The sequence below is a fragment of the Neomonachus schauinslandi genome, chromosome 8 (genome assembly GCF_002201575.2).
Source record: "Neomonachus schauinslandi chromosome 8, ASM220157v2, whole genome shotgun sequence".
NCBI classification, from domain to species: Eukaryota; Metazoa; Chordata; class Mammalia; order Carnivora; family Phocidae; genus Neomonachus; species Neomonachus schauinslandi.
In genome coordinates, this window is record NC_058410.1 from 143,974,166 (window position 1) to 144,001,769 (window position 27,604).

At 43.2% G+C, this 27,604-nt stretch overlaps 2 protein-coding genes and 2 non-coding genes across 4 annotated transcripts in view; 3 read left to right on the forward strand and 1 right to left on the reverse strand.

Annotated features, from left to right (window-relative positions):
- The window catches only part of LOC123325518 (histone H2B type 1-C/E/F/G/I), a 388,315-nt gene that overhangs the window by 342,924 nt on the left and 17,787 nt on the right, over positions 1 to 27,604 (reverse strand). The window lies entirely within an intron of this gene.
- LOC110586953 (putative vomeronasal receptor-like protein 4) lies at positions 5,737 to 6,633 on the forward strand. The gene is given in 3 exon segments (XM_021697244.1): positions 5,737 to 5,956; positions 5,959 to 6,349; positions 6,351 to 6,633. Coding segments are annotated over 3 exon segments (894 nt in total).
- Positions 14,209 to 14,280, forward strand: TRNAP-CGG. Its single transcript has one exon. It is a non-coding gene; the product is annotated as a tRNA-Pro (tRNA).
- On the forward strand, positions 20,308 to 20,389 carry TRNAS-GCU. The gene has a single exon. It is a non-coding gene; the product is annotated as a tRNA-Ser (tRNA).

The window sequence follows — 27,604 nt, forward strand, 5'->3', positions numbered from 1 at the left end:
AAGATAAATTTACTCTGTATAACCCTCTGGGTTGACAGCATTTTTTACCCAACGGTTTCAAAATACGTCTTATCACTTCGGGCTTTTACATTTTGCTTTTGAGAAATCTATGTCAATTTACACATCCTTTCCTCAGAAATCTTTTTTCTGGTTGCTTTAAAATCTTTTACTCTTTTGTGTTATAAATTGCACTACAATGCATCTGATGAGATCACCTTCTATTTAATCTGCTAAGACTGTGTTGTGCTTTCTGTGTCTGTGGGATCTTGTCTTCCCTCACTTCTGGAAAATTACCATCTCCCATCCCCTTCCTTATTACAATGGCATTTAGCCCAAGTTCCAAGCCACCTCAGAGAGTTACTCACTTTTCTCCAGGTATCTCCATGTGTACGTGAGGTATACGTGTTAATAAATGCCTGCTTGCTAGTCTCTTGTTGCTCTGTCTTTTATTTCAGAGGTCCCAGCTTGGAACTCAGAGGGTAGGAGGAAAATCATTTCCCCACTAAAACCCCACGTGCACAGGAGGAGCATGGTGATTCTTGTCCTCTCCAGATCCACGGTTGTGATGTGCTCAGAAAACAGAATCTCCAGCCATCCATTGTTACTTCCCCATGCAAAAAGAAAATCTCGAGAAAAAAAGGAAAGCAACTTTGGTGTGTTTGGGAGCTGGTGCCCATTCTGATTCACAGCCTTGGAACTTAGGGAAGGTGAGGAGGGGCCAGAAAAATGGGAAAGCTGGATCCGGGAGCCTCACTAGTTGTTCATTTTCCAACCACACATCCTTCCTATTAAAATAATTAAGCTAATTAAGACGGAGAACAGTTCTGAACCCAACACTTGCTGTAATTGTGGAGGGACAGGGAAAGCTCTACTTCAGGAACTGAGATTCTGCCAAGGGTTTTCTCCTCCCTGACAGGCTGACAGCCTTGAAAAGTGAAGTCTTGGTTCCAGGTTATGTTAGTCAACAGCTCCTCAAATCCAGAGGGTACATATATGGCTTGGGGACGGGGAGGGTTCACCTGCCAGAAGGAGCGGCAAAGAGCCTGGCTGCACAGCAGGTAGCCCGTGAGCATACCTGATGGATTCTTGTCTCCCTCCCTGTGCCAGAGGAACTTTCCCTCAGACGCAGGGACAGTGCTTCTGTCTTTGACTAAGGAAGGCACTTTCTGAGAGGGTCTGTGAGCCTGAGCACCTGGCCTCCTGATCCTGCAAAGGTATGTCCCCGGGGCCAGAAAGATGATGGGGACCAGTTCCAGCAAATGTGCCTCCAGACACGTGTGGGCACGGTCCCGAGTTCAGGCTGTGGTCCCACGGGAGAGCTCTGGGGTGGGCTCTCACTGAGGGGTCCACTTTCGTTATCCCAAAATCGAGATGGGCCAGAGCTGTTCCGGTTCCCGGGAGCAGCTGTTCCTTCAGCCTCCGTGGCCCCCGCACCAGGCCTGTGCAAGCATCGCCCGCAGTGACGAACCTTGTAGCCCTCATTTGGTGCATTCCTGTGTTTGCCTATGAGCCAGCTCTGTCTTCCCCAGTGTGTGACAGATGCCCCACGTGCATGGGTGTAATTGGAAGGTTTTCTCCTGCCTGCGTCCTTAAGCCTCCGGATCCTAATATCAGTAAGAACACCATCCGTGTAAGTCACCTTCCCCCAACACATGCCGGCTGGGTGGGGCACCTATTAGTAGCCATTAGGATTAAAGTGACAGGGGCTGTTGGCAAATTCCTACTTTTTATTATTATTATTATTATTATGTTATGTTAGTCACCATACAATACATCATTGGTTTTTGATGTGGTGATCCACGATCCATTGTTTTCGTGTAACACCCAGTGCTCCATGCAGTACGTGCCCTCCTTAATACCCATCACCGGGCTAACCCATCCCCCTCCCCCCTCCCCTCTAGAACCCTCAGTTTGTTTCTCGGAGTCCATCGTCTCTCATGGTTTGTCTCCCCCTCCGATTTCCCCCCCTTCATTTTTCCCTTCCTTCTCCTAATGTCCTCCATGCTATTCCTTATGTTCCACAAATAAGTGAAACCATATGATAATTGACTTTCTCTGCTTGGCTTATTTCACTTAGCATAATCTCCTCCACTCCCATCCATGTTGATGTAAAAGTTGGGTATTCATCCTTTCTGATGGCTGAGTAATCTTCCATTGTATATATGGACCACATCTTCTTTATCCATTCATCTGTTGAAGGGCATCTCGGCTCTTTCCACAGTTTGGCTATTGCGGACATTGCTGCTATGAACATTGGGGTGCATATGGCCCTTCTTTTCACTACATCTGTGTCTTTGGGGTAAATACCCAGTAGTGCAATTGCTGGGTCATAGGGTATCTCTACTTTTAAATTTTTGAGGGGGCGCCTGGGTGGCTCAGTTGGTTAAGTGACTGCCTTCGGCTCAGGTCATGATCCTGGAGTCCCTGGATCGAGTCCTGCATCAGGCTCCCCGCTCAGTGAGGAGCCTGCTTCTCCCTCTAACCCTCCCCCCTCTCATGTACTCTCTCTCTCATTCTCGCTTTCTCAAATAAATCTTCAAAATAAATAAATAAATAAATAAATAAATAAATAAATAAAATTTTGAGGCACCTCCACACTGTTTTCCAAAGTGGCTGTACCAACTTGCATTCCCACCAACAGTGTAAGAGGGTTCCCCTTTCTCCACAGCCTCTCCAACATTTGTTGTTTCTTTCCCTGTCCATTTTTGCCATTCTAACTGGTGTGAGTTGTTATCTCAGTGTGGTTTTGATTTGGATTTCCCTGATGGCTAATGATGATGAACATTTTTTCATGTGTCTGTTAGCCATTTGTATGTCTTCTTCAGAGAAGTGTCCTTTCATATCTTCTGCCCACTTTTTGACTTGATTATTTGGTTTTTGGGTGTTGAGTTTGAGAAGTTCTTTATAGATCTTGGATACCAGCCCTTCATCTGATATGTCACTTGCAAATATTTTCTCCTATTCTGTGGGTTGCCTCCGTTTTGTTGACTGTTTCCTTTGCTGTGCAGAAGCTTTTTATCTTGATGAAGTCCCAAGAGTTCATTTTTGCTTTTGTTTCACTAGCTTTTGGAGATGTATCTTGAAAGAAGTTGCTGTGGCCGATGTCAAAGAGGTTACTGCCTCTGTTCTCTTCTAGGATTTTGATGGATTCCTGTCTCACATTGAGGTCTTTCATCCACTTTGAGTTTATCTTTGTGAATGGTGTTAGAGAATGGTCGAGTTTCATTCTTCTGCATGTGGCTGTCCAATTTTCCCAGCACCATTTATCGAAGAGACTGTCTTTTTTCCATTGCAAATTCCTACTTTTGAATTGCCAGGTTTGAATACCCTGAGGCTGTCCACATTCACTTTACCACAGCCTCCGTAGCAGGAAGCCCTCATCTCATTTTTTAGTGGAGAAAATGGGCTGAGAGCGCCGCACTGACTTGGCTCAGCTGGTGGGTGTCAGATCCGGAATGGGCTTCACCCAACTACTGAGTGTGTGAAGCATGTCTTCTACAAATGTTTACTTGACCATTTCCAAAACATAATCTGGGAGAGTACCAACCCTCCCCACTCTGACATTGTTCCTATTATTCAGTCAGAAAGAAAGAGACGTGGTTTATTAGGTGATACAGAAAGTGGTCCCAATTCGGACTCAGAGCTTTGAGATTTGGGGAAGGTGAGAAGAATGCCAGAAAAGTGGGAAATCCTAGACAGAGATAAACAAAACCAAGCAGGAACATATTTAATAAGGACACATCAGGGCATTGAGGTGTGTTGAGTGCAGTCATTTCTAATAGATTCCAGAGCCTTGCCTAAGTATTTCATCTGTTCTCATTCCAGAATATTGGTTATTGCTGATGTTCCTGCTGTTAGGCTGGTAGTTTATTTCACGAGGTGCTAGGCACTGAGGATCACGTCGTGCTTTCTTTGACTACATGGTGCAGGCATTAGTCGCCCCATTTGTTGGGGGAGGAAGTGGAGGCCAATGGCCATAACCGCCAATGTTCCCCATGTCCTGAGGCCTCCTGGTTCCAAACCCGGATACGAGCCTGACTTTCCGCAGCTCATGCTGACAGACACCTGCATGACAAAGGTGCATCTAAGGCCGGGCCTTGATGGGGTAGGACAGGGCGCGGGGTGAAGGCGTGTGGGAAGCTTTCCAAGTACATGGAACCTACGCACACTGGCAGTTAGATGTCCTGGTTTCTTTGGCTGGGGGGAAATCGTCAGTAGTTCTACAGAGATGTCTATGTGAGAAATGAGATTCAAAAGGTTAGTAGTGAAAGAGCAATTCTTATTCCAGCCTGAAAGTGTGACAATCAGCTGGGACTGATAAAGATCAAATCACTTCTAGTATCAACCAGGTTGAGAGAATAGACACAGGTCGCACTGACCCACTTGCCCGAGTCATTTCTCCGCACGTTCTTCAGCCGCTATGAGATGGCGTAATGAACCTGTGTTTGAGTGACCACTCTTTTCTTCCCGAGGACGCCCCAACTCACTTTACGATATGGCCCCAAATTTGGGGGTTCCCTCCTTTATAAACTGCCCTTGTCCCCTGACAGCATCCAATTCCTGGTTATTAGCTTTGCTAACCCCCTTGGGAGACATCAAACATCCTGAACGGATCCAGGTTCTGCATAGAGTCTCTTCCGATTCCATAGTGGGACTCAGACCTCCTATAAAGACCCTTGCAGGCAACATTCCAAGGGCCCCCAGGCCCTGGCCAGGATGCTGCAAGTCATAGATCTGAGTTTGTGCTGCCCACAGGCTTGTGTCTGGAAGTCTTTGGCAGCTTAACTTGATCTCAAAAACTAGGAAAACTCACTGAAAACTATAAGCAATGAACATACAGAAAATGTTTGGGGTTTTGAAAGACAACTCTGGAAATATTAAGGTGTATGTATCAGAGATATAAAAATTGGAATCAGGAGGGGCGCCCGGGTGGCTCAGTGGGTTGAGTGCCGGACTCTTGATCTTGGCTCAGGCCATGGTCTCAGAGTCCTGACATGCAGCCCCACATCGGGCTCCGTGCTTGGTGTGGAGCCTATTTATGATTCTCTCTCTCTCCCTCTGCCCTTCCCCTCCCCCCCAAAAAATATCTGGATACAGGAAACAAACCAGGAAGTTGTTATACTAATCAAACTGAGGTATGTGATGGATGCTGAACCTAAGAAGGGGCACGAAGACAGATGAGACAGGCTAAATTTGTGAGCTATGAAAGATGCAGAAGCAAGAGGAGTAACTGAGTCCTTGTTGTGGGGTGTGGGGAGGTGGAGAGGTTAAGAAGAAGACCCAGATTTTTTTGGAGTTGGCTGATGGTAATATCATATGACAAAGTAGGAAACACAGGGTGACATCAGATTGGGGGAATTTTTGGTTCATTTTAGCACATGCTGAGATTGAACATATGTTAGATATATAAAGATCTGAACAGGCAGGTTGGTTTTGCTGGTATGGAGCACAGAAAAAAATCTTAGTTGCAAATTTAGATTGTTGTATGCTCATCCCCAAGACTGAATTTCAGGCTCATAGAATCACCCACAGCGAGTGCCCACAAGGACAGTAATAGAGTCCTTTGGACAAAACTCTGCTCCATTACATACATCATGACCCGTGGCTCAGTGTCCCTGATACACCAGAAAAGCCCTCTGATACGCATTATTCTTTCCAGATACATATCATCATTACTGTTGCTTTCCTCAACAGGTGTTTGGTAGTTCCAAAGATTTCCCGCCCATGAAGTAAGAGATGTTTCTGATGATTATTAAAGGAACAATATTCCTCTCTGTAACTGGACCTGGCATGGTGGGGAACGTCTTTGTTTTTGTGAATTACACATGCATTTTCTTTAGGGACACTAAAAAGAAATCTATACATCTAATTCTCATCCACTTGGCTTTTACAAATATCATAATACTTTTTTCCAAGGTAACACTAAAAACAATAGAAACTTCCGGTTTGCGAAACTTCCCGACGATACAGGCTGTAAAATGTTTGCGTACCTCGAGAGGGTGGCCCGGGGCCTCTCGACCTGCACCAGCAGCTTCCTCACTGTGGTCCAGGCCGCCACCATCAGCCCCAGAGCCTCCGTGTGTGCCAGCTTCAAGCCAGCATCCACATGGCGTATCCTTCCCTTTTTCCTCTTCTTTTGGATACTCAATTCCTTGCTCAGCATGAACTTACTCTATTACGTGAAAAACAGCAGCAGCCTAAACAGGTCACAGATTGATGAAAGTGAAGGCTACTGTGTTTTTCTACCAGCAAGCCAGACAACGAAGTGGGTTTTTCTCATTCTCATGACCCTGCGAGATTTCCTGTTTCTGGGTCTCATGGGCTGGCCAGTGTCTCCATGGTATGCGTTCTCCAAAGCACCACAAGCATGCCGGCTACCTGCAGAAACCCGAGGTTCTCTACCACAACCCCCCTGAGATGAGAGCCGCGCACAGTGTTCTCCTGCTGGTGCTTTGTTTTCTTTTCTTTTATTGGTCAGATTGTATTATTTCTTTATGTTTAAATTCTTTCTTTAATAATAAATTCCTAATATTAAACATTCTCGAAGTCTTAACCCTCGGTTATGTAATTCTCAGCCCGTTTGTGCTGATTCACAGAGATGGACATCTGGCTGAATGTTGGCACTCTCATTAAGACTTGAGAAAATGTACCACAGTCACATACTGATTATATTGAATTGAAGCTATTAGGGAAACAGCCAATGCATGGACCTCCGACCTCTGCAGTCTCCCTGAAAGCAGGAAATATATCTTCATGTGAAAGATACTCCCCCGGTACTAGGAAGTAAAAAGAAATTTTTGTCACCAGAGATGGAAAATTTAAGAGTGGGGAAGGCTGTATAAAGAACCCTATTATGTTTTTACTAATCCACTATCTCAGTCCAAATTCCACTTAGAATTCCTTACTCAGTAAAGCTCCCAAACATCTGTTTTCTTTGTCCTGTCAATTCCTCACAAATGTATTGTTTCTTTGTCTAAAAATTATAAAAACCATCTGCCTTGGACATTTCTTTTGTCTCCATTTCTTTATTGGTCCTCCAGGCATATGTAATAAAGCTTGGTGTTTTTTTCTCCTGTTAAACTGTCTCACATCAATTTAACTCTTAAACCAGCTGGAAGACTTTGAAAGGTAAAGGAAGAATTTTTCCTTCCCCATAATAGTGAAATTCCACCATATTCAGAGGTCCTCCCCCATCTTCAAGGAGAGAAGATTATATGAGGTCTGCACACCAGAGAAAAAGGAACCATGGGGTTCATCACAGAGTTCTGCCCATATCCCTTATTATAGTTCCCCTTTCTCTAGTTTATTTTTTTCAAATCAAATAATCTAAATCTCAAAATTTATTTTGGTGGCAGTGTTGGAAGCATGAGAGATAGGAAGTACCCTGTAATCACTTATTAATTTTACAGAAATGAATAAAGACCATTCCATGATTTACGAATTAGAATTCTGGACCCTGATTCTGACAATGTGATAAAGGTCGAATCTTTATGAATCTAATTAAATGGATTCTTCCCAAATGTTGGGCAGGTCATTGAGAGGATGTGGCCACTGGCTGACTCATGAGCTGGACCCTGGCAACAGGAGCTCCTCACTCCCTCCCCTGTCCTTGGAATATGGGTTCTGTTAGCCTTCCCTGCTTCCAGAAGCCACCCCAAGGACACAGCTTTGAGAGCGTGAGATGGTGTTATGACACCCTCTAGACACTCTGTGACTGAACCCAGTTAGGACCTCTGTATAAACTTCCAAGATTTGGCAGGCAGGTGCAGGGGTCTACTTGTCTTCGGCCACCAAAGACAAGCCTGGTATATAAATTCTCTTGCTAATTAAAAGTGCTGCCTACCAACCTGGAGAGGGTTGCCTCTGCCTTTTTCTTCAGTCTCTCCCTGCTCTCCTCAGACGGGCCAGTTTCAGATTACACTCAGGAAGCTCTGGAGGTTGCAAACTAACACCAAACTCTTGTTTGTTTCCAGACAAACTATTGTTTCCCTGAAGCATGCATGAGTCCGCACAGCTGACCGCTCCAGCGAACTGAGCACAGTATGAGCAGTGACTAGCCCTGCCCCTTGATTCCCTGCCATTCCGGGGACATTAAGGCAAAGTGCACACGAAATTTTGAACAGCTGAAATCAGTGTGAATACAGAAGCTGGGACTTGTAATTAAGAGAGAGGACACAGTTTTGTGACACCAGGTTCATTAATAGGAAGACTCAATTCATGATTGCAAAGTATTTAAATCCTAAAGATATTCCTTAAAATATGCATTTGGGAGGTTTGGATTTTTCCATTGTTACCTCTCACCTTTATCAGTCACTTTTGGAAGCTATGTGATAACCCAGCAGGCTGGAGACAAGAGGAGATCGGGTGTATTTCTTTAAGAATAACCAAAATAAAAATGAAGAAATACAGAATGTGAGGAGGGACAGAAAGAAAGCCACTTCCTTGGAGTTTTATGCTGTTGTAGTCACCACCTGTCCCAAAGAATTCATAGAATGTTCAGTGGTGGAAACAATTTCAGAGTTGTAATTTAGGTACCTGCTATCACTCAGGCTAGGACTTGAACCCTATGTTTAGAAGGCAGACAAAGTAACCTCCGAGGAGAGTAACTCCCTGCTCTCAACCCAACCAACATCTCCTCACATACATCTCAGGAAAGATAGGGACATACTTCAGAAAAACCACAGCATTGTAGCAGATGGTACAGGAAAATTTCTTGGCAGAGGTGGATGGCTTCCTTGTGGAGAGGGGGCAAATGAGATGTAGTGTGGCTGACATGGTAAACCAGAAGCGTCTGCCACGTGGCATGGCCGTTCTCACCTTGTATCATTGGGATCTGCACAATCAGGGACGGGGTTTTGCGCCTATTACCAGAAACACTTATTATCAACAAAGGGAGATCATGGTTCCAGACGCAGGGCAGGAGACATCTGCAGGGTGCAAGCTCTATTTTAAAATGACAATAATGAGGAAATCTACACTAGAGGTGAATTTATGGATGATATTAGAATAAGGATTTAAAATAAACCTAATACAGCCCTGCATCGGGCTCCCTGCTCTGCGCGAAACCTGCTTCTCCCTCTCCCATTCCCCCGCTTGTGTTCCCTCTCTCGCTGTGTCTCTCTGTCAAATAAATAAAATCTTTAATAAATAAATAAATAAATTAATTAATTAAATAAACCTAATACAATTTCTTAAAGTCATAAAGGAAGGAGAAGGAAACCTGATGCTAGAATAAACAGTTATGAAGAAGAACCTGTCGGAGACACTGCATATGCATAAGCAATGAATGAATTTTTTGAAAACTCAGTTGACTATCAGATAAGACAATGGGCATGCTACCCAAAGATAAAATTAGTCAACTAGAACATTCAGTCAAAGACCAATCTTAGCAGGCATCACAAAGTTATCAAAAGGTAGAAGCTAAGATAACTTTACAAAACCCAACAACAAATGAGTACCAGAGGGATAGAAAACAAGTAAGTGGAGAGAAAACAATTAAAGAAGCAGTGCTCCTGTCCTTGGGCCTCTGGCAGCTGATGGCCCTGGATCTGGAGGTGGCCTCATTCCTTGCCTGGGTGTAATCTTGGAATCTGGGTGGTGGGCAGTACCTGATCTCAGGGCTATCCAGAATGGCCATGAATTCCGCATCCCTATGCTCTCCCCCTCCAAGGCTTTGAGTAATTCCAGAAGACTGAGAGTCACAGGTATGTTACGGTTCACTCTAGAAAGAAATAAAAACCAAAGGACAATCATGACATGTGTCCCCAGGAGAAAATGAGGTTGGGGCCCTGTTCTGCGTCTGAGGAGTCCATGGGTGCATTGGGCCACGGGGTGATTTGGTGCCCTGCTGTTCTCTCCCAAACTGACCTGTTAGTGATCTTTGGGAAGAACGGGATCAGACAAATAGAAATAGAGTGTGAGATGATCAAAGCAGATGGCATCCTTATGAGATACAAGACAGGAAAACTGATGAAGAGAAAGAAGTAAGAGTTGACAGAAATATCAGCTATTTCCTGGGTCTTGTCTTTGACTAAAGAAATATTTTCAGAAAAACATTGATTAAAAAAAAAAACTTTGTAAGAAAATTAATTGGGTTGACGAACTGTCTTTCAAAGGAGCTGCCATTTCAAATTCCTCTCAATCCTACTGAAAAGCCCAAAGCTTCTAAAGCTAAGGACATACACGAGAGAGACACATTAAACATTCATCTCCCAGCATTGCCTTTTTCAGAGAAATCTTGTGAGAAACTCAGCAAGCAGGGACACTATTTTGTAAAGAATTTGGAGACAGCTGCTTGCATGTAAGTGTCACAACTTTGAAGGACTCTGTGCTTAGTTGTAGCAGAATAGGGAGATTTCAAAGGCATAAACCAGATGTAGTAATAAGGACCCGTGCTCGGGGTACAATCTGCATATTGAAATAAATACGTTGGTGAAAATGCTGACTTCTGTCACCGAACTGGGCCTAACAATAGAAATTGACAGGAGGCAGAAGGGGAGCTCCAGGCAAGGTTTTGTGGGGGCTTCTCCTGGAGCGCGAGGGAGGCAGGACAGAGGAGTCTTCAGGCTGGCTCTCTGGGGGGTCAGGAGAGCTTTAAAGAGGACTTTTATCATATGGTCTCACTGATATGAGGAATTTGAGAAACAAGGCAGAGGATCATAGGGGAAGGGAGGGAAAAAATGAAACAAGACGAAACCAGAGAGGGAGACAAACCGTAAGAGACTCTTAATCTCAGGAAACAAACTGAGGGTTGCTGGAGTGGAGGGGGGTGGGAGGGATGGGGTAACTGGGTGATAGACCTCGGGGAGGGTATGTGCTATGGTGAGTGCTGTGAATTGTGTAAGACTGATGAATCACAGACCTGTACCCCTGAAACAAATAATACATTATATGTTAATTTAAAAAAATTAAAAAAAAAAGAGAGAACTTGGTGGGAATATAGAGGAGGGGTTTGCTTGGCTCCTGTGAACTTAAAGGTCTTGCTTCTTCATACATCACGTGTCTAATTAGCATGTTACATCTCCACCCTTGGGCGTGATTTTTTTAGTATTATAATGAGGGAGAACTTGGGTGAAAAGTCAGCGCTGTCATTGGTCTTGGGGCGGACTGGTTTGGTCTTATCTTTACCAGTCTTCACAGTCAAGGACCCTCTTTCAGTCAGCATCCTCCCTCCACATTCCTGCAACATAGGCTACTCAAGGGCGTAGAGTTTTAGCTTTTTCTCTTTATGGAGGCAGCCAAGAAATGCTGGATTTTGTGGTTGGGGATGAGGGGACCTGAGTGCAGTCTCCACTCCGTCTCGCTTATGAGAAAGCAAATTTTTAGGGGACTTGTAAAAAAAAAAAATGTCAGGCAATTACCTCTGTGAAAGTCAACTATAGGAAATTAACATGAATGTCATTCAAATCATTTGTCAGACCACAGAGTAGATTATGAAATTTGGAATAGATTCCAAATATATTCTTTAGATAAAAATACAGATCAAGGGACGCCTGGGTGGCTCAGTCGGTTAAGCGTCTGCCTTTGGCTCAGGTCATGATCCCAGGGTCCTGGGATCGAGTCCCGCATCGGGCTCCCTGCGGAGCAGGGAGCCTGCTTCTCCCTCTGCCTCTGTCTCTCTCTCTCTCTCTGTCTCTCATGAATAAATAAATAAAATCTTAAAAAAAAATACAGATCAAAACTAGAGTTCTGAACTAATGTAAACTTGATTGTGTTAAGTGAGTCACAGTAGTCTAAGATAGAACTCATGTGGGAGTGGTTCTTATATAACAGATGGGAAGGATGAAAAATTTAGTAACATAAGCCTAAGTTAAGAAGTCATCAGAAGGCCCCCAAAAGTATATTAGTTGTCATTTAAGTATAGTTACATTGATTAAATAGCCAAGAAGATTGTGGCTCATCTTTTTGATTCTGAAAGTGTGAAGAGAGAAAAATTCCCTCTAACTCTTATTTACTTGGTGCCACGATTGCTTCTTTTTCCCATCTATAAATGATAATAAACCTAGTGATTCAGTAATATTTCCAAAGATAATGGTATTAAGTGAAAATGTGTGAAGATTGTATTGGCCTACCATTACAACAGATGAGAGCTGTCCCTGAGGAAGGTCCATGGCCGCGGAACCCAAACCTTACCACCGTAAGCAGTCCGAAAGGAATAATTAAAGCCATACAAGGAAAATTGTTGGTGAGAGATATGAGAGAACATGGAATAAAATCTCAGCTGAGAACATTTAGAAAAGTGACAATTATAGCTACCCAGATAGCCATTTAGAGTGAGTCGCTCTAAGGACTGAAACTCTTATTTGCCTTTGGTAACCCAGGGCCTAACATAAATCTGACACTGAGTAATTATTAAATAGAAACTTGGCAAATAAGTCTTGTTTTCATTTGTTAGGGTATTTTATCCATTGTCCTAACTTGTCTTCTGTAACTATATCTTCATGGTGTGCCTTCTGTTTACCAAGGAACTTGAGTTTAAGTATGAATATATAATCACGTTTGCCGACACAACTAAGCCTCTTATTATGTATGATCTACAATGGCCTAGACAAGGGCAGTAGATGTCTCAGTAAAATGACTGGAATATAAATTACATGTGGGTCATCTACTGTGTAAAATTATGCTCCTTTTAGCAATGTTTAAATAATGGCCTTTGTTTGGAGTCTGAGTTCTCACTGGTATAAAAGTAAATAAATTATTTATTATTCTCAGGGAAATTGGATTGAGAAAGGGGAAAGTATATCACACTATGGAAATGAAGGGAGAACAGAAGTTTGAGGTCTAGAATGTAGGTCGCTCTATGGAGGGTGTGACCCCAAGACCATTGCATTGAGTTCAGAAATTAGTAAACTAATCTATTTAGTTGATTTCAAGATGAAGGGAAGTGCTCTTAATTGTGTACCAGAGAATTAATTCTTCGGGAAATTTTTGGGTTCAGATTGAACAATTCTTTTCCACAATGAAGTATTTAAACTTTGATTTAAAGTTTTATTATAGTCATATGTCAGGGGACCCATCTGTAAATGAATATAAGATGCTATTTCTTGAAGAGGAGAACATGTTTTCATGAAAGGGGAATGCTGAGTCTGAACCATGGCATTTGGAATGGAAATTGAGGGCAGTGAGAAGTTATTACTACTCAAAGGCAGATGTTTCAGAGAAATCAGTCAAGATTTTTCAAACCGTCAAGGTACAAAGCAAACAGATGGATTTTAATAAGAATCACACTATTCCAACATTAAGTGAGTAGGAGATCGAAAGAGGAATGCCTAGTAACTTCATAATTATTTTAATCCACCCAGTAAATTCAAATCAAAATATAAAGTGAGTGCTAGTTTAAATCCACTCTCTCTTTCACAAAGGATTGATTTCTCTTCTCATATATTTAAGAAAATCATTATTTATATTCATCTTTGTAAAAAAATCTCATTTGGGGTAAAAAAACAAAACTGAACAGGAATTCTAATTCTATAAATAATTATAGAATAATTGAAAGAATGAATGTAATGAGGCGAATTATTTTTAATTTTGAAGGTATCGAATTCAGTACAGCAAAACTGAAATGTGTCTTAGTTCAATGCATACATATTTACATGGATTTAAAATGTGGTTTACAGATATCAGCTAATGACCCCTGGTGAAAACTTTGACTTCAACCAGAAGTTTTGGTAAGTTAATAAACTCACCTAATACTAACCTCTTGGTGCCCCTGAAAAGTTAGTGTTATGGAATGGAATCAGCGGAATTTGCCGAGACTCGGAGTATTCATTCTAGAAACCTCTGGTAGCTGCGAAGACTCCTTGTTAGGGCAAATGGTCTCTGAGCCCCTCAGTCATGGTCATCCCCAGCTTTCAAAGGGTAACAGAGAGAAGAAGAAAACTCCAGAACACGAATTTTTCTAACCGAATTTAATGATAAGCTAAATGAAAATGGGTTCAATTACGTAGACTGGTTTAGCAAAGTAGAACAAAGGAGAAAGAAAATGTCAAAATCTCCTACAGGTGAGCAGGCTTTCTTCCAACCACGTGGTGTCATGGTGGTTTAAACCAACAAACCGTGCACACAAGCAGCTCTTCCAACTGTTTCATCCCTGTGATTGGTGGGGGATTACACCTTCTCAGGGAACACATTATTTGTAAACAAAATAAAACGGAGAATTTGATTCTATTTCTTCTTATATCAAAATATGGACAAGCCTCGTACGTAGGCGGCTCGTTGGTCTAGGGGTATGATTCTCGCTTCGGGTGCGAGAGGTCCCGGGTTCAAATCCCGGACGAGCCCGCTTCCTTTTCAACCAACTGGATTTAGAGAATTAAGGGGAGAAAAAAAAGAAGTATTTTCCCAAATATTCTTGCCCAAAAGACTGGGCTTTCACCCTATGCACAAAGGCAGTGTCCCCGGAGGAGCGGGGCACGCAGGCGGGGATCGCCCTGAGAGCAACGCACCGGAGCGCGGACCGGCGCCAGCTCTCCCGCGCATCCCTCCCGCCGCTGGGAGGAAGGCCGGGAGCGTGGCGGCGGGCGCGCACGCGCGTGCGCACACCTGCGGCGGGGAGGAGCCGGGGTCGGCGCCAGCGCAGATCTTCCCTCCGGTCGCCCGGTCCGGAAGTGGAGTTTCCGCTCTCACGGCGCCCTGCGCGGAGCGTCCTCGGACTCGCAGCGCCTGCCGCGCCCGCCACCTGCCCGCTCACGCTGCGCTCCGCCGCTGCGAGGAGACCCCGCCTCTGGTTGGAGCTCGTTCGTCGGCTCCGGCGGCGGGTGAATATTGTCAGCCTGTGCCGCGTGCTAGGGACGCAGGGGTGGGCAAGCAGTAAAAAAGCTTTCGTTTCCACGGAGTTCAGTATCACGAATAACTAAATATTCACCATTTTCATGCGTCCTAGGAAGGAAGGACAGGCTTCCCATGACAGCGTGGAGAACCAGGGCATATTGCTGGCCAGGGTTTGAACACCCGAGAGAAAAACCCGGAGCAATCCCTACCCCGTGCCCGAAAACGCACCAGTACTTTCTCCTCCGCCCCAGGAAGTGCTCTCACTTAGGAATTGTTGAAAACGCTCAGGTAAATTAATGAACACACATTTAAAAGAGAAAAAAAAAAAAAGATGGAGAGGAAGGTATTAATCCAGTTACTCTGCTCATGCCAGCTAATTATTTCCTTAGAGTAACTGTGCTGTTTTGTGACCAGCACGGACAGTGAAAACACACACACACACAGACACACACACACACACACCCCCACTACAGTTTCTTTCAAGGCTCAACTGGCCCAGCTCATCTTAGTATTCTGCAAGTGTGTGGTCTTTTTTACCTTTCCTTGTTTTGGTCCATTTTGGAGACCTAATTAGCATTGAAGATGCAGGTCCTTCTTCAGAAGTGGTGTGTAATATATTGTCTCTTTTTATACATGAAATATGAATTTATAATTTATTTGTAATATAATTTTGTAACTTGAAGCAGATGGTGTCATTCATTAAGTTTGAAATTCAAAAGGAACTTCCTTCAACCTTTGTCCTTCAGGAATTTTCTTGGGATGCAGGAAGTCAGTTTTATGCCATCTAAGCCAGAGATTGAATAATCCTCCTTCGAGACATTTTATTATCCCCAGAAGGATGAGCTAAAGATACTGTCTGATAGAAAATGGCGCAGGCAGATCACTTTACAGTGAGGTCTCATAATCTCAGTTTCCAGTTATTTTTAGGGCGTAATTATAACTATAACCAGCAACCAAAGATCACTAGACATCTAAAGTAAGTATCTAATATGAAAGAGATAAAAGTGAACTAGAAAAAATAGAAAATATTATGCAGAGAGAAGAAAACTTCTCAGGAAAGTTATTACAGAGAGAAAGAATGCTGTACAAAACAGTAGCTCAATTACAAAAGCCTCTTAAAACTGAAATTGTGAGAGTAGAAATGAAAATGGAGCAGCTGGAATAAATGTGAAGGACATCTTCCAGAATACTCAGTAAAAAACATAAAGGGAAACTCCAGCAGTCATGCTGCCTTGTACATAACCAAGTGAGTTGAAACTTATGACTACAAAAACCTGCATACAAATGCTTATAGCAGCTTTATTCATAATTGTGACAACTTGGAAGCAACCAAAATGTCTTTCAATAAATTAATGGATGGGGTGGGCGCCTGGGTGGCTCAATTGGTTAAGCATCCAACTATTGGTTTTGGCTCAGGTCATGATCTCAGGGTCCTGGGATTGAGCCCTGAGTCAGGCTCTGCGCTCAGTGTGAAGTCTGCTTAAGAATCTCTCTCCGTCTCCCTACACCCCTCCCCATGTTTGTGCACTCTCTCTCTCTAAAATAAATAAATAAAACATTAAAAAAATAAGTGAATGGATAAACAAACTAGTACATCATATGATGGAATATTATTTAGTAAGAAAAAGAAATGAGCTATCAATCCACAAAAAGACATGAAAGAACCTTAAAAGCATATTGTTAAGTGAAAGAAGCTACTCTGAAAAGGGTAGGGAGGGATATAGGAATATAGAGGTGGGGCGCAGGGCAGTGAAATTATTCTGTATGATACAGTAATGATGGGTACATGTCATTATACATTTGTCAAAACCCATAGAATGGGCAACACAAAGCGTGAGCCTTAATGTAAATTATGGATTTCAGTTACATTGGTTCACCAGTTGTAACAAATATACCACAATAATATAGCATGTAAATAATAGGAGAAGCTATAGGAGAGGGGAGAGAGTATGTGGGAACTCTGTACTTTCCTATCAATTTTTCTGTAAATGTAGAACTGCCTTAAAAAAAAGTAAGTCTATGAAAAAAATAAGAGTGCAAATAGTAAGAAAAAAAGTGGGGGCAGGGAAGAAAGAAAGAAAAAAGTAGAGGAAATATCCTGGGGGTTTAAAATCTGAGGTAAAAGAAATTCCAGGGAGGGACGCCTGGGTGGCTCAGTCGGTTAAGCGTCTGCCTTCAGCTCAGGTCATGATCCCAGGGTCCTGAGATTGAGTCCCACATCGGGCTCCCTGCTCCGTGGGGAGCCTGCTTCTCCCTCTGCCTCTGTTCTCTCTCTGTCTCTCATGAATAAATAAATAAATAAATCTTTAAAAAAAAAAAAAAGAAAGAAAATAGAGAATACATAGTGAGAAAATCAACAACAAAGAAGTCAAGCTAATTTTCCAAACTGAAATATATGATTTTCCAAATTTAATGAAGTAATAGAGCTCTCAGAACAATGAATGAAAATAGAAACACATGATGGCATACTTTTCAGACATTTGAAAATCTGTCTGGGGACAGAGAAATTATCCTGAAAGAGAGAAAAGCTAATTACAAATGAAGTATCAGTAATTAGAATGACCTCTTAATTCTCAAAAAGCAATACTGGAAGCTAGAAGACAGTGGAGAAGTTTCAAAATCCTGAAAGAAAATACTCCCCAACCTAGCATTCCATACCCAACCAACATTCAATCAAATGATAGAGGAACATAAGGGCGCCTGGGTGGCTCAGTTGGTTAAGCGACTGCCTTCGGCTCAGGTCATGATCCTGGAGTCCCGGGATCGAGTCCCGCATCTGGCTCCCTGCTCGGTAGGGAGTCTGCTTCTCCCTCTGACCCTCCCCCCTCTCATGCTCTGTCTCTCACTCTCTCTCTCTCAAATAAATAAATAAAATCTTTAAAAAAAAAAATGATAGAGGAACATAAAAGATATTCTCCAGTGCCCAAACAATCAAAAATCTTATTTCCAATGAACTCTTTTTCAGGAAGCTACTCTACAATGTGCCCCACCAAAAGGAGAAGGCAAATTAAGATAGAAAAAGACTTAGGATGTGGAATATCTACCTCCAGTGGCAGGGGAAGAAAATGTACAGGATCACGGTGAAGACATCCTGATGAAAACTGTATAGCAACTATAGAAATCATCAATTTCTTTCCTTTTTGGGGGGCAAAACTTATATGGCTGTTTGTGGTAACTTGGGAAAAAAACAATTCCAATGTTCATGAAAGAGAGGTGACTCCTTTTTGTGTAATGGATAATCAAAAGAAAATACTAAACTTAAAAAAATCGGTAAGTAGAAATAAAAGCATGTGTATTAGTTAGAACATAATTTTGTCTTTGTAACAGACCCCAGGCTACTGTAGCTTAAAGGAAGCAGATGTTACTCACCTCTCACATAACTGTCTGAAGGAATAGTCAATTCCAAGGGGATGCTTTGGCTCCATGGTGTTGGTTCCAGTATTCTACCTCCCAGCTCCTTCATTCCTGTGGTGTTTCTCTTCCCAGCAAGCAGACACAGTAGGAAGAGAGAAGTGGATGGTATTTCTTTTCTCTTCTGGACATTACCTGCAAGTCTCACGAACGGTTACTCTCCAATGCCCTAGTTTAGAAACTGGCCACATGGCCATGCTTGGCCATCAAGGAAAGCTGTGCATTGTAGTCTTCTAACGGGTGTCTATGAGCCCTACTAAATGTCCATTCCTTGGAAGGAAGGAGCAAATATTGGTGGACAACTAGCCATTTCTGCCATAGCATGAGATTTGAAGATAGGCTGCTGGTAAAAACAAAAACAACACAAACAAAAAGCCAAATGGCTGGAAATCTTTGCCTCTCTCAAGAGGGAATAAGATAAGAGGAAGAAGACCACTTTTTCATGGACACATATTTTTGAAGTACTTAAAATTTTAAAACGTGTGGTTAACTTTGATCAAAAAATGTTAATTAAAAAAAATAAGCTTTAAGCTGAGAACCAAGGTATGGATTAAAAAAAAATCTATCCATGTTCAAATAAGGAAGGGCAAGAGCTCTCCATGAGGGAAAAGGTCTTGTTGGAAAGAGGGGGAAATAGATCCTTCTTGATACAAAATCAGGAACTTGGCCCGCCTGGGTGGCTCAGTTGGTTAAGTGGCTGCCTTCAGCCCCATGCTCAGTGGCGAGTCTGCTTCTCCCTCTCCCTCGGACCGTAGTCCCTTCTTGTGCTCTGTCCCAAATAAATGTTTATAATCTTTTTTTAAAAAAATCAGGAATTGGACGAGTGTGGAAAACAAGCAGAGGGAAGAGGGTGAAGCTGAGCATGAAGATCTAAGCAGGTCAATGTGGCAAACACTTAAATAGAAGGGTTTTTTCAAATAAGAAGAGGCAATGGTTCTTTGATCCATTCCTGCAGGATTTCGCCCATGTTCCCTGTTGTTCATCCTATGATTGATTTGCTTGGGCTTCAGGAAAAAAAATCTTCATGGCCACCTTCCTTCTCAGATTTATGGATGCTTCCTGATCAGTCACTCACATGCTTCAGCGCTTCAGCCACAGTGATTTCTCCACACTTGTGTAGATCCTGCGAGCCTCCCTGCCTTTGCTCAGGCCCCCTCCTCAGCGTGGGACACCCCCTCTCCTGGCCACCTCTAGAACACTTCCTCTGCAAGACTCACCTTTAATATGACCTTCTTTCCCCGGGCATAAATGATTCATTCTGATTAGTCAGAATTCAGCCCTACCCATGTTCATTTATGTGCATTTTATTCATTCCGTGAAACAAATCAAAAATCTAAAAAAGCTGTTGAAATAGCTTTTTTTCAGCCTCTCTCCAAATAATTTTCTCGCTGGCAGTGAGTCTTTTAACATTTTTAGCACCACATCCCTTGGAAAATCGAATGAAAGTTGGGCAACCTGCCCCAAGAAAATCACCCAAGAGGCTCAGAGGTATCGGGGGTGGGGGGACTCCCGGTTCCTCGGAGGCGGAGGAGCGGGAGAAGAGCCCCACGAGTGAAGGGCTCCTCTCTGCGCAGGTTCACCCCGCCGCGTCCAGGCGGTCCAAGGACACGGAGTAGAAACGGGGCGCGGCCCCACGCGGACCCGCCGTCTAACCGCCCAGACTGTCTCGGTTCCCACGAACCCCCAGTCCCGACTCGCCAGGGCCCCCGAGGTCGGCTCCGGGGGCACCGGCCGTCGCAGCCCCTGCCCGCGGCGGGCTCAGGGGGGCGCCCCCGGCGCGCAGGGGCTCACGGCCCACCGGTTCCCACGCCGCCGGGCCACGCCCACCGCCTGCGCGCATGCGCCCCCGCGGGGCCCGGCCGCCCGCGCGAGGGAGCCCCGCCCGCGCGAGGGAGCCCCGACCCCGCGGCAAGGTGCTGCGGTCGCCTCCGGACCCCTGTTCTGAGTCCTGGGAGAGCGGACCCCGCCTTTTCCCCATCGCCAGGCTTCCCGGCCAGGCCTTGGTCCACTCGTGTAGAAGCCGGCCATCCCCGTGTCCCGCGGACGTCCCCGAGCCTCTCCTTGTCCTTCCATCCGAGGCAGCCGGAGTTCCCGAGTAAGCTCTGGAATAAGGTGCTGGGGAGCCGTGACGAGGTGGCCGAGTGGTTAAGGCGATGGACTGCTAATCCATTGTGCTCTGCACGCGTGGGTTCGAATCCCACCCTCGTCGGTCAGGTATTTTAGTAAGGAGGAGAGGAATCCTTCCAATTTAAGCCCATTTGCCAAAAAAGGTTGACTTCGCGGCTCCCTCCCTTCCCTACTTTCGGGCTCGCGCTGCGGCAAACTGGGTTCTCCCCTTCATGGTTGGTCGGGTGCTGATTGTCTGTGTGGGTGCTTCTGTGTGACGAATCAAGTGCCTTCTGCTGCGCATCTTTTCTGGTTCCTGCGAAAGGAGGGGGTGGAGCGGGGGAAGGAGGAGAGAAAGTGAAAGATAGGTGAGGTTGAAAAAATCTTGAAATCACAGAGACTGCCCTTTATTAACACGCGGAGGCTTTATTTTTCTACCTCTGATATGTAGATCTGCAAATCACCTGCAACTAATATTTATTGATAGTGGGAGGAAAAATCAATCGGAATATCTATTTATTGATCTATCATTGATCTGTAGATAAATATATTCATTGTGGTATTCAAATAATCAAACACCATTATCGGAAGGACTTATCTTTTCCCCCTTTGCTCTTCAAAATCACCTTTGCCATTTACATCAAATGTCCATGTATGTGTGGTGCTTTTCAGCTTCCTACTCATCTGCCTACTTTACAAAACACGACTGTCTTATTTACTATAACTTTGTGATAAGTCTTGACCCCTTGTTCCTATTCAAGATTGGCCTGTTCTCAATTGCCTTTTTGTATTTCCATATACATTTTAGAATCATTTTGTAAATTTCTGCCCCTCAAAAAGGGAAGGCTGATGTAATTTTGGATTATATTGTTTGAATCTGTAGATCAATTTGAATATAATAGACATCTTTAGTTATTGAATCTGACAGTGCATATTATACCCTTCAATTATTTATGTCTTCTGTATCTCAATAGTGTCTTACATGATTTTTCTACGTGGAAATATAGCCCATATTTTACTAGATATATTTTAGATATTTGTATCTAAATATCTAAATTATGCTATTAAATATGGTATATATAAACATGCTATTACATATGCTATTATTTTTGAAATTGTATTGTTTACTAATTCATTTAAATCCAATTTATTTTTATATACTAGTCGTAGAAAGGCTGATATTAGTTCATCGTGTGGATGCAATTTGAGGAGAAGCAGGCCCGCTATCAGAACTGTTATATTGGGAAAAGCTGACCCCACATCAGGGGATGAGGATACGCATGTGTAGAGGCCATCAGAGCGCAGGGAAAGCTCAGTCTGCAATGAGTATGCTCTCCCATACTAACAGTACCGAGAGGGGCCTAACCCAAACACTCCACCACCAAACCAGTGCACACAATTCTAGAGAAAGAAACAGTGGGGTGGGGGAAGTTGAAACTGAAATGGGACATTTGTATTTGAGAGAAAAAATATTCTACTGAAAGGCACTCTTAATAAGTTCACTCTTGTGAACATTCTGGACAGGAGTCAACCCTTAGTTAATTTCTGGCACCATGAAGTGGGTGAGTGCTGGGGAGGGAAGATTATTGCTATTTACAATGAAGGATCCACCTTTACTTTACACATGTAAGCTTTACTTTGAATAAATCTGTTGACACCATTATAGAGGAGTCTCTCCACTCAATCATCCGCTCACTAGGTAAAGTTTCCTGTGATGCATGCACTTTACTGCAATTATAAAATTGATTAGGAAGTATTAATGAGTTCACTGAATATTGACAATATAAAAGTATATGACATGAACCTTCTCTTTTAATTAGTGGACTTCCATTGCTCCTTGATAGGAACACATAGCATCCTGCTCAGTGAGATTCTCATTCCTCAAAGCTCATTGCAAACTTCTTGGATCTTCAGCAGAACAAAACAAACCTAAGGAGTTGCCGGCCTCTGGCCCTTCTGTCTGTTTTTTTTAATTTAGGGCTGAGGCTTCTCCAGCTCCACCAGCATTGCTCTTTCATGAATGAAGGATCTGTAGCGGTGGTTCTCACTCACGGGTTATTTTTCCCCATCGGGGGACATTCAACGATGTCCAAAGACATTTTTGGTTGTTACAGCTAGAGAGGAACCATCTAGTGGGTAAAGGCCAGGGATGCTGCCAATGGGACTGTCTCCAACATCAAATAATTTTCTGGCACAAAATGTTATTAGTATCAAAGTTGAGAAATCCTGACATGTTGTGATAGATACTAATAAAATGCACACACATATGTATAATAATATAATATTATATGCATGCATATATATATATATAAAATAGAGAAAAATACATCAAATGGCCACAACTTGACTGTCTTTTAGATCAACACCCAACTCCTTATGTCAGCATTCGAGACCCTCCACGCTCTTAATACTCCTCAGAGTGAAGCTTTGATCTCTCTCACCCGTGTCCTATGAATTCCTACCTAACCCATTTCTTAGGATGTTTGTGCAATCTGGACTTCTCCTCTTGCTTTGACTGATTTATATTTTTTCAAAGACTATTTCCAGATTTACCTTCTGTAGAATGGCTATAGAGAAAAGGGATGGATTGTTTGCTTCTCAACTTTGAGTTTGGTTCTGCATTCTGTAACACGTGTGGTGCTTTGTCATGGACCCAGCTGATTAGACACCTGCCCAAGTGCACCTGCTTTGGGGTGATATTTCTTCAACAAGCCCATTCCCCACTCATTTGGGTACAGTTAATCTGCTTCTATCAAATGTATACAGAAATGTGTAGAACCCTTCCTAGCATATTAGACCACTGAAGAATCACAGTAATCTGTTCTCAATGCACTATCTTCTGATAAGATGAGAACTTCTCAAGAGATTTCTTTCTTCAAGCAGAAAATATACCAATTAAGATTAGTTGTATGCTTACCCACCACACAGTGTGCTCTTGTTCTTCTGCCATTCTTAGCTACAAAGATCTAATGCCAACCACCCTGGGAGGCCTTTTCTGGTCTCCAAGATTAAGATGCCTCGTGGTAAGTTCTCAGAGCCCCTTGTAATTCTTTATGCACATACAAGAATTACAGTTAAATGTTCCCAGCCATTTGTTTAATATCTGTCTCCCATAATATCTGTCTCCCTTTCTCTGTAAGGGCCTGGGCTGTGTCCCACTCTGTAGTGTGTCTGTGGTATCAAGACTGGTACGTAATGGACTTCTAAAGAAATATTAAATGAAAAATTTACTTCCAGAATAGAATTTTTGTGTACTGAGTCTGGGTACATATGTACATGGGTCTAGGTCTGGGGTCTTGTCAAGTTCAGAGAGCAGAAACGGTCCTTGTATATAGTCCTTGAATAGCAAAACCCAGAAATTCAGGAGCTAGCACCCCTTGTGGGGTTTGTGAGGCTCACATGATGGCAAATCTAGAGCCAGGGTTCATGACTTCCAAACACACTGATTCTGAAAAGCCACACGTTCATAAAAGGACAAAACATGGACACTGCTACGCAGTGACAAGATGCACATCAGACATTCATCTAATCAGGTCCTCCTCAGAGGTTGTCACTGACAAGATGATCGAGACACACAATGACAGGGACATACAGCAACAGACAGGCACAAAACAGCAAATCTCATCCATTCCTGTATTGATTTCCTGCACCATTACTAATTCCTCTCTGTACGTGGTTCTGGGCAGGGCCATCTTGGGCACAGTGCAGTGACCCAGCACAACCCTAAGGAAGTCCATTCTGGTAGGTGATGCAGACCGCGACCCCACGGACCATAACACAGGAAACAAACTCTTGCTGTTGAGACACAACTTAAACCACACACAATACTACTGAAAAACACACAGACCTGGACTGGTCCAGAGTAGTACAGGGACACACAGTGTGAGAAACAGACGTGTGAGCAGACACGATCACACCCACACGCATTAAATAAGGCGTGGAGGGCTAAGATGTGCACTTCCTAATCAAATGTGGGTCACATTCTCGTTAAAAAAAATATCTGATACAATTATGATCTCCACTTAAAATTTAATAAATCCTAGGCACAAAGAACTTAAACTTTCCCAAGGTCACTAGCTGATAAATTGGCTTGGGGGTTTAGAATTTTTACCTGTCTGGTCTGAAATCTAGTGTCTACCTTATCCACTGTTCTAAACTGTCCCTTTCCCTGAGGCTGGTTCCTCCTCCTCCTTCAGGGATCAGGTCTAAGAGGCCTTCCAAGACCCTGTATTTAAAAATCCAACATTGCCTTGCTTTGTTGAATCCAAGAACCGGTGAGTATTTGAAATTACTCTGTATCCTTTACTAGTGTGTGTAGCTGGAGTCTTAATGGGCTGGTGATTTCTTGCCTTATTTTGATTGGCTTTTTAATGGCAAATCCAATCAAAGGAGATAGTAGTTGAGATGGGTGTGGCAAGATGTGAGTAAAAGGTGTGATCTCACTTGCCCCAGTAAAATGGCAGCATGGAACTAGAGCCCTTTACATGTAGCTCGCAGTCTTCAGAGTTGGATGCCAGAAGAGAGCTTCTCAGTGTAAGAAGTGAGTTTTAATTCTTGCATTCTTTCTATACCTTATTAGAAATCACTTCGATGAGGAATATGATGAGGAATATGTGTTTACCATTGGCGGCATTTGTTTTAAAAAAATAAACACAGTAAGTAGATGGTCTGGAAGGTATAGAAATTGTCTTACACCATTCCTTTGGTAATGGAATTCTTCTACCCCTTCAACCCTGAGCATATTTTAGATAAAACATTAATAAAGCACTCTAGGGGATTCTCCTTAAAAATATAAATGGCTCTGCCACATCATAGAACCATTTAAAGTTATGTTGAGTGTTATTTGTTGACATGGGCTAAAACGGAAAGTCACAGAAATATGGGCTATATTTCATGGAGCTCAAAATCTTATGAGGCAGTGAGATAGTGAGCAAAGAGGATATGAAGAATGCATAATTGCCTGTAGAGATAAGTATTACTTAATTCAATTAAAAAAAATTGGCTCCTTTCCAAAGCATTTTTTTTAATGGAATATATATCCTGCCTTTGCTCAATGTTGTCAATCATACTTCGCTTGCAACTTCCAGTTAGCTTTTTTTTTAACTCCTAAATTTTGGTTTAAGCACTGAACTCCCATCCTGCTACAAAATGGGCATTAAGCCATCTGCAAAGGAATGAAAGAATCCCAAATAGTAATGGGACACTCAGTCTTTCTTGATGGTGTCACCCTCATGGCTGTGTGTTTCTCCGCAATATAATGATAAGACATATTAGGTCTTCATCCACAGTTCCTGTAAATGCTTTCAGAGCCGTGAAAGTGTAATGGGTGTCTTGTTATTAATAAAGGTGACTTTTGGACCCCACCCTAGGGCAGGGCTGGTTGCCAGGAGGACCAACCATGTGATTAGAGGGTTGGAAATTTGAGTCCTGCCCCCAGACCTCTGGGGATTGGAGTGCGGCTGGAAGTTGAATCAGCCAATGGCCAGTGACTTAGTCAATCATGACTGTGCAATGAAACCTCCATGAAAATCCAAAAGGACTGGGTTTAAAGAGCTTCTAGGTTGGTGAACATGTGGAGACATAGGATGTTTGGTATGACATGGATGCTCCTTGCCCTTCCTCCACAACTTGCCCTATGTATCTCTTCATCTGGCTGTTGATTCATATCCTTTATCACTTCCTTTAATAAACTGGTGTTGTTGTTTCCCTGAGTTCTGTGAGCCATTCTAGCAAATTAAGAGAGGAGGAGGTCCTGGGAAACTCCAATCTGTAGCCAGTCAATCAGAAGCACAGGTAACAGCTTGGGACTTACAACTGGCATCTTAGAGGGGCAGTCTTATCGGACTGAGCCCTAAACCCGTGGGATCTGATGCTGTTCCCCATATACAGTATCAGAATTGAATGGACCCTGCTGGTGTCCAAGAATTGCTTGGTGTTGGTTGGAGGGAGGAACCACCCCCTTTGGAACTGGATCCAAGAACCTTAAGAGTTGGAATCAGTGGAGTCTCCTTCCCCATCATCCATGGCTAACCTCCAGAAAGCACTGACCTGTCTCTGTTTCGGGGACTCTGAGGAGCCCCACTGTGACATGTGAACACAGTGTCTGCTCCCGGAGCCCTGCCTCCTTGATGATGGTGTTCGTGTGTGTGTATAAGCGTTTTTACTAGATACCAGTTAACAGGTTCCCACAGAGGCCTTTGTGAATTTGGGCAATTATAGCAATGCTGCTGCGTAAACGCGTCAGTCGTTCCGAGGCCGTGAGCTTGCAGTTATTCGAGCTGCTGAATTAGAGATCAGACATGTGTTCAGTTTTCAGTTTTCGTACACGCTGATGAACAGGGTTTCAGTGTGGGTGTTGCCATTTTCCCACATCCTCGGTACGGAGAGTCCCCTCCGCTTGACATGCTCGCTGTCACATGGTGTCACCGTGTCGCTGTGGGTACTGTGCTCCGCCTGGTGAGCATGGCTCGTGGGGTTGGTGTGCGGAGTCATCAGACTGTGATTTTTACTTGAATACACTAATGAGTTTGGGCCCCCCGTCCATTTAGAATTTCTCTTCTATAAAGTGCCTTTTCAAGTCTTGACAAATTTTTTTTTTCCAATGGGCTTCTTTATCTTTATTTGGTTAGGGAGTGTTTTGCTTGTTTTTTTATTTTTTGGCAAATGAGCTCTTTGCCATTTTGTGTTTTTCATTTTCCACTTTCAGTGGTTTCATTTTCTTTTAACATAATTTTAATATATGCTGATTTTCCGTCTTCTGCTTCATGGTGATGGCATTCTCTCCCCTAGAAAAGTCCTTCCCTCCATGAAGTCCTCTAGTTTTCACTGGGGTTATCTTATGTGAGGTTCCCTGTTTTTCATTTCCCATTCCAGATACACTGCATTTTGAACTGAAATTTTTAAGGTGACATAGAGGGGTCATTTTCAGATTTGTTCTCTATTCTTGTCCAATTAGCCCAGCAGTCTTTACTGAAAAGGCGGTCCTTCCCCCACTTTCTGCAGCGCCTACTCTATCTTTCATTCGGGTTCTATATACGTTTCTGCCTTTTTGAAATTTTGCTTTTCATTGATTTATTGTCTGTGGAACAGTCCCAGGTGGCTATAAGTAGGATGGCTTCCTATCACAAATGATACTTTTAGTGCAATGCCTTCAGGTTTTTGCATTTTGTGTTGATCTTGAGGTTTCTGGACCCTGTTCATTTCCACATCAATTTACATTAATCTTCTCAGTTGCCAAGGAAGGAAAATGCTGGTGTGTTAATGGGCGTACAACTGATTCCACTGATTAAACTGAGGAGAAACCACCTCTTTAAAATAT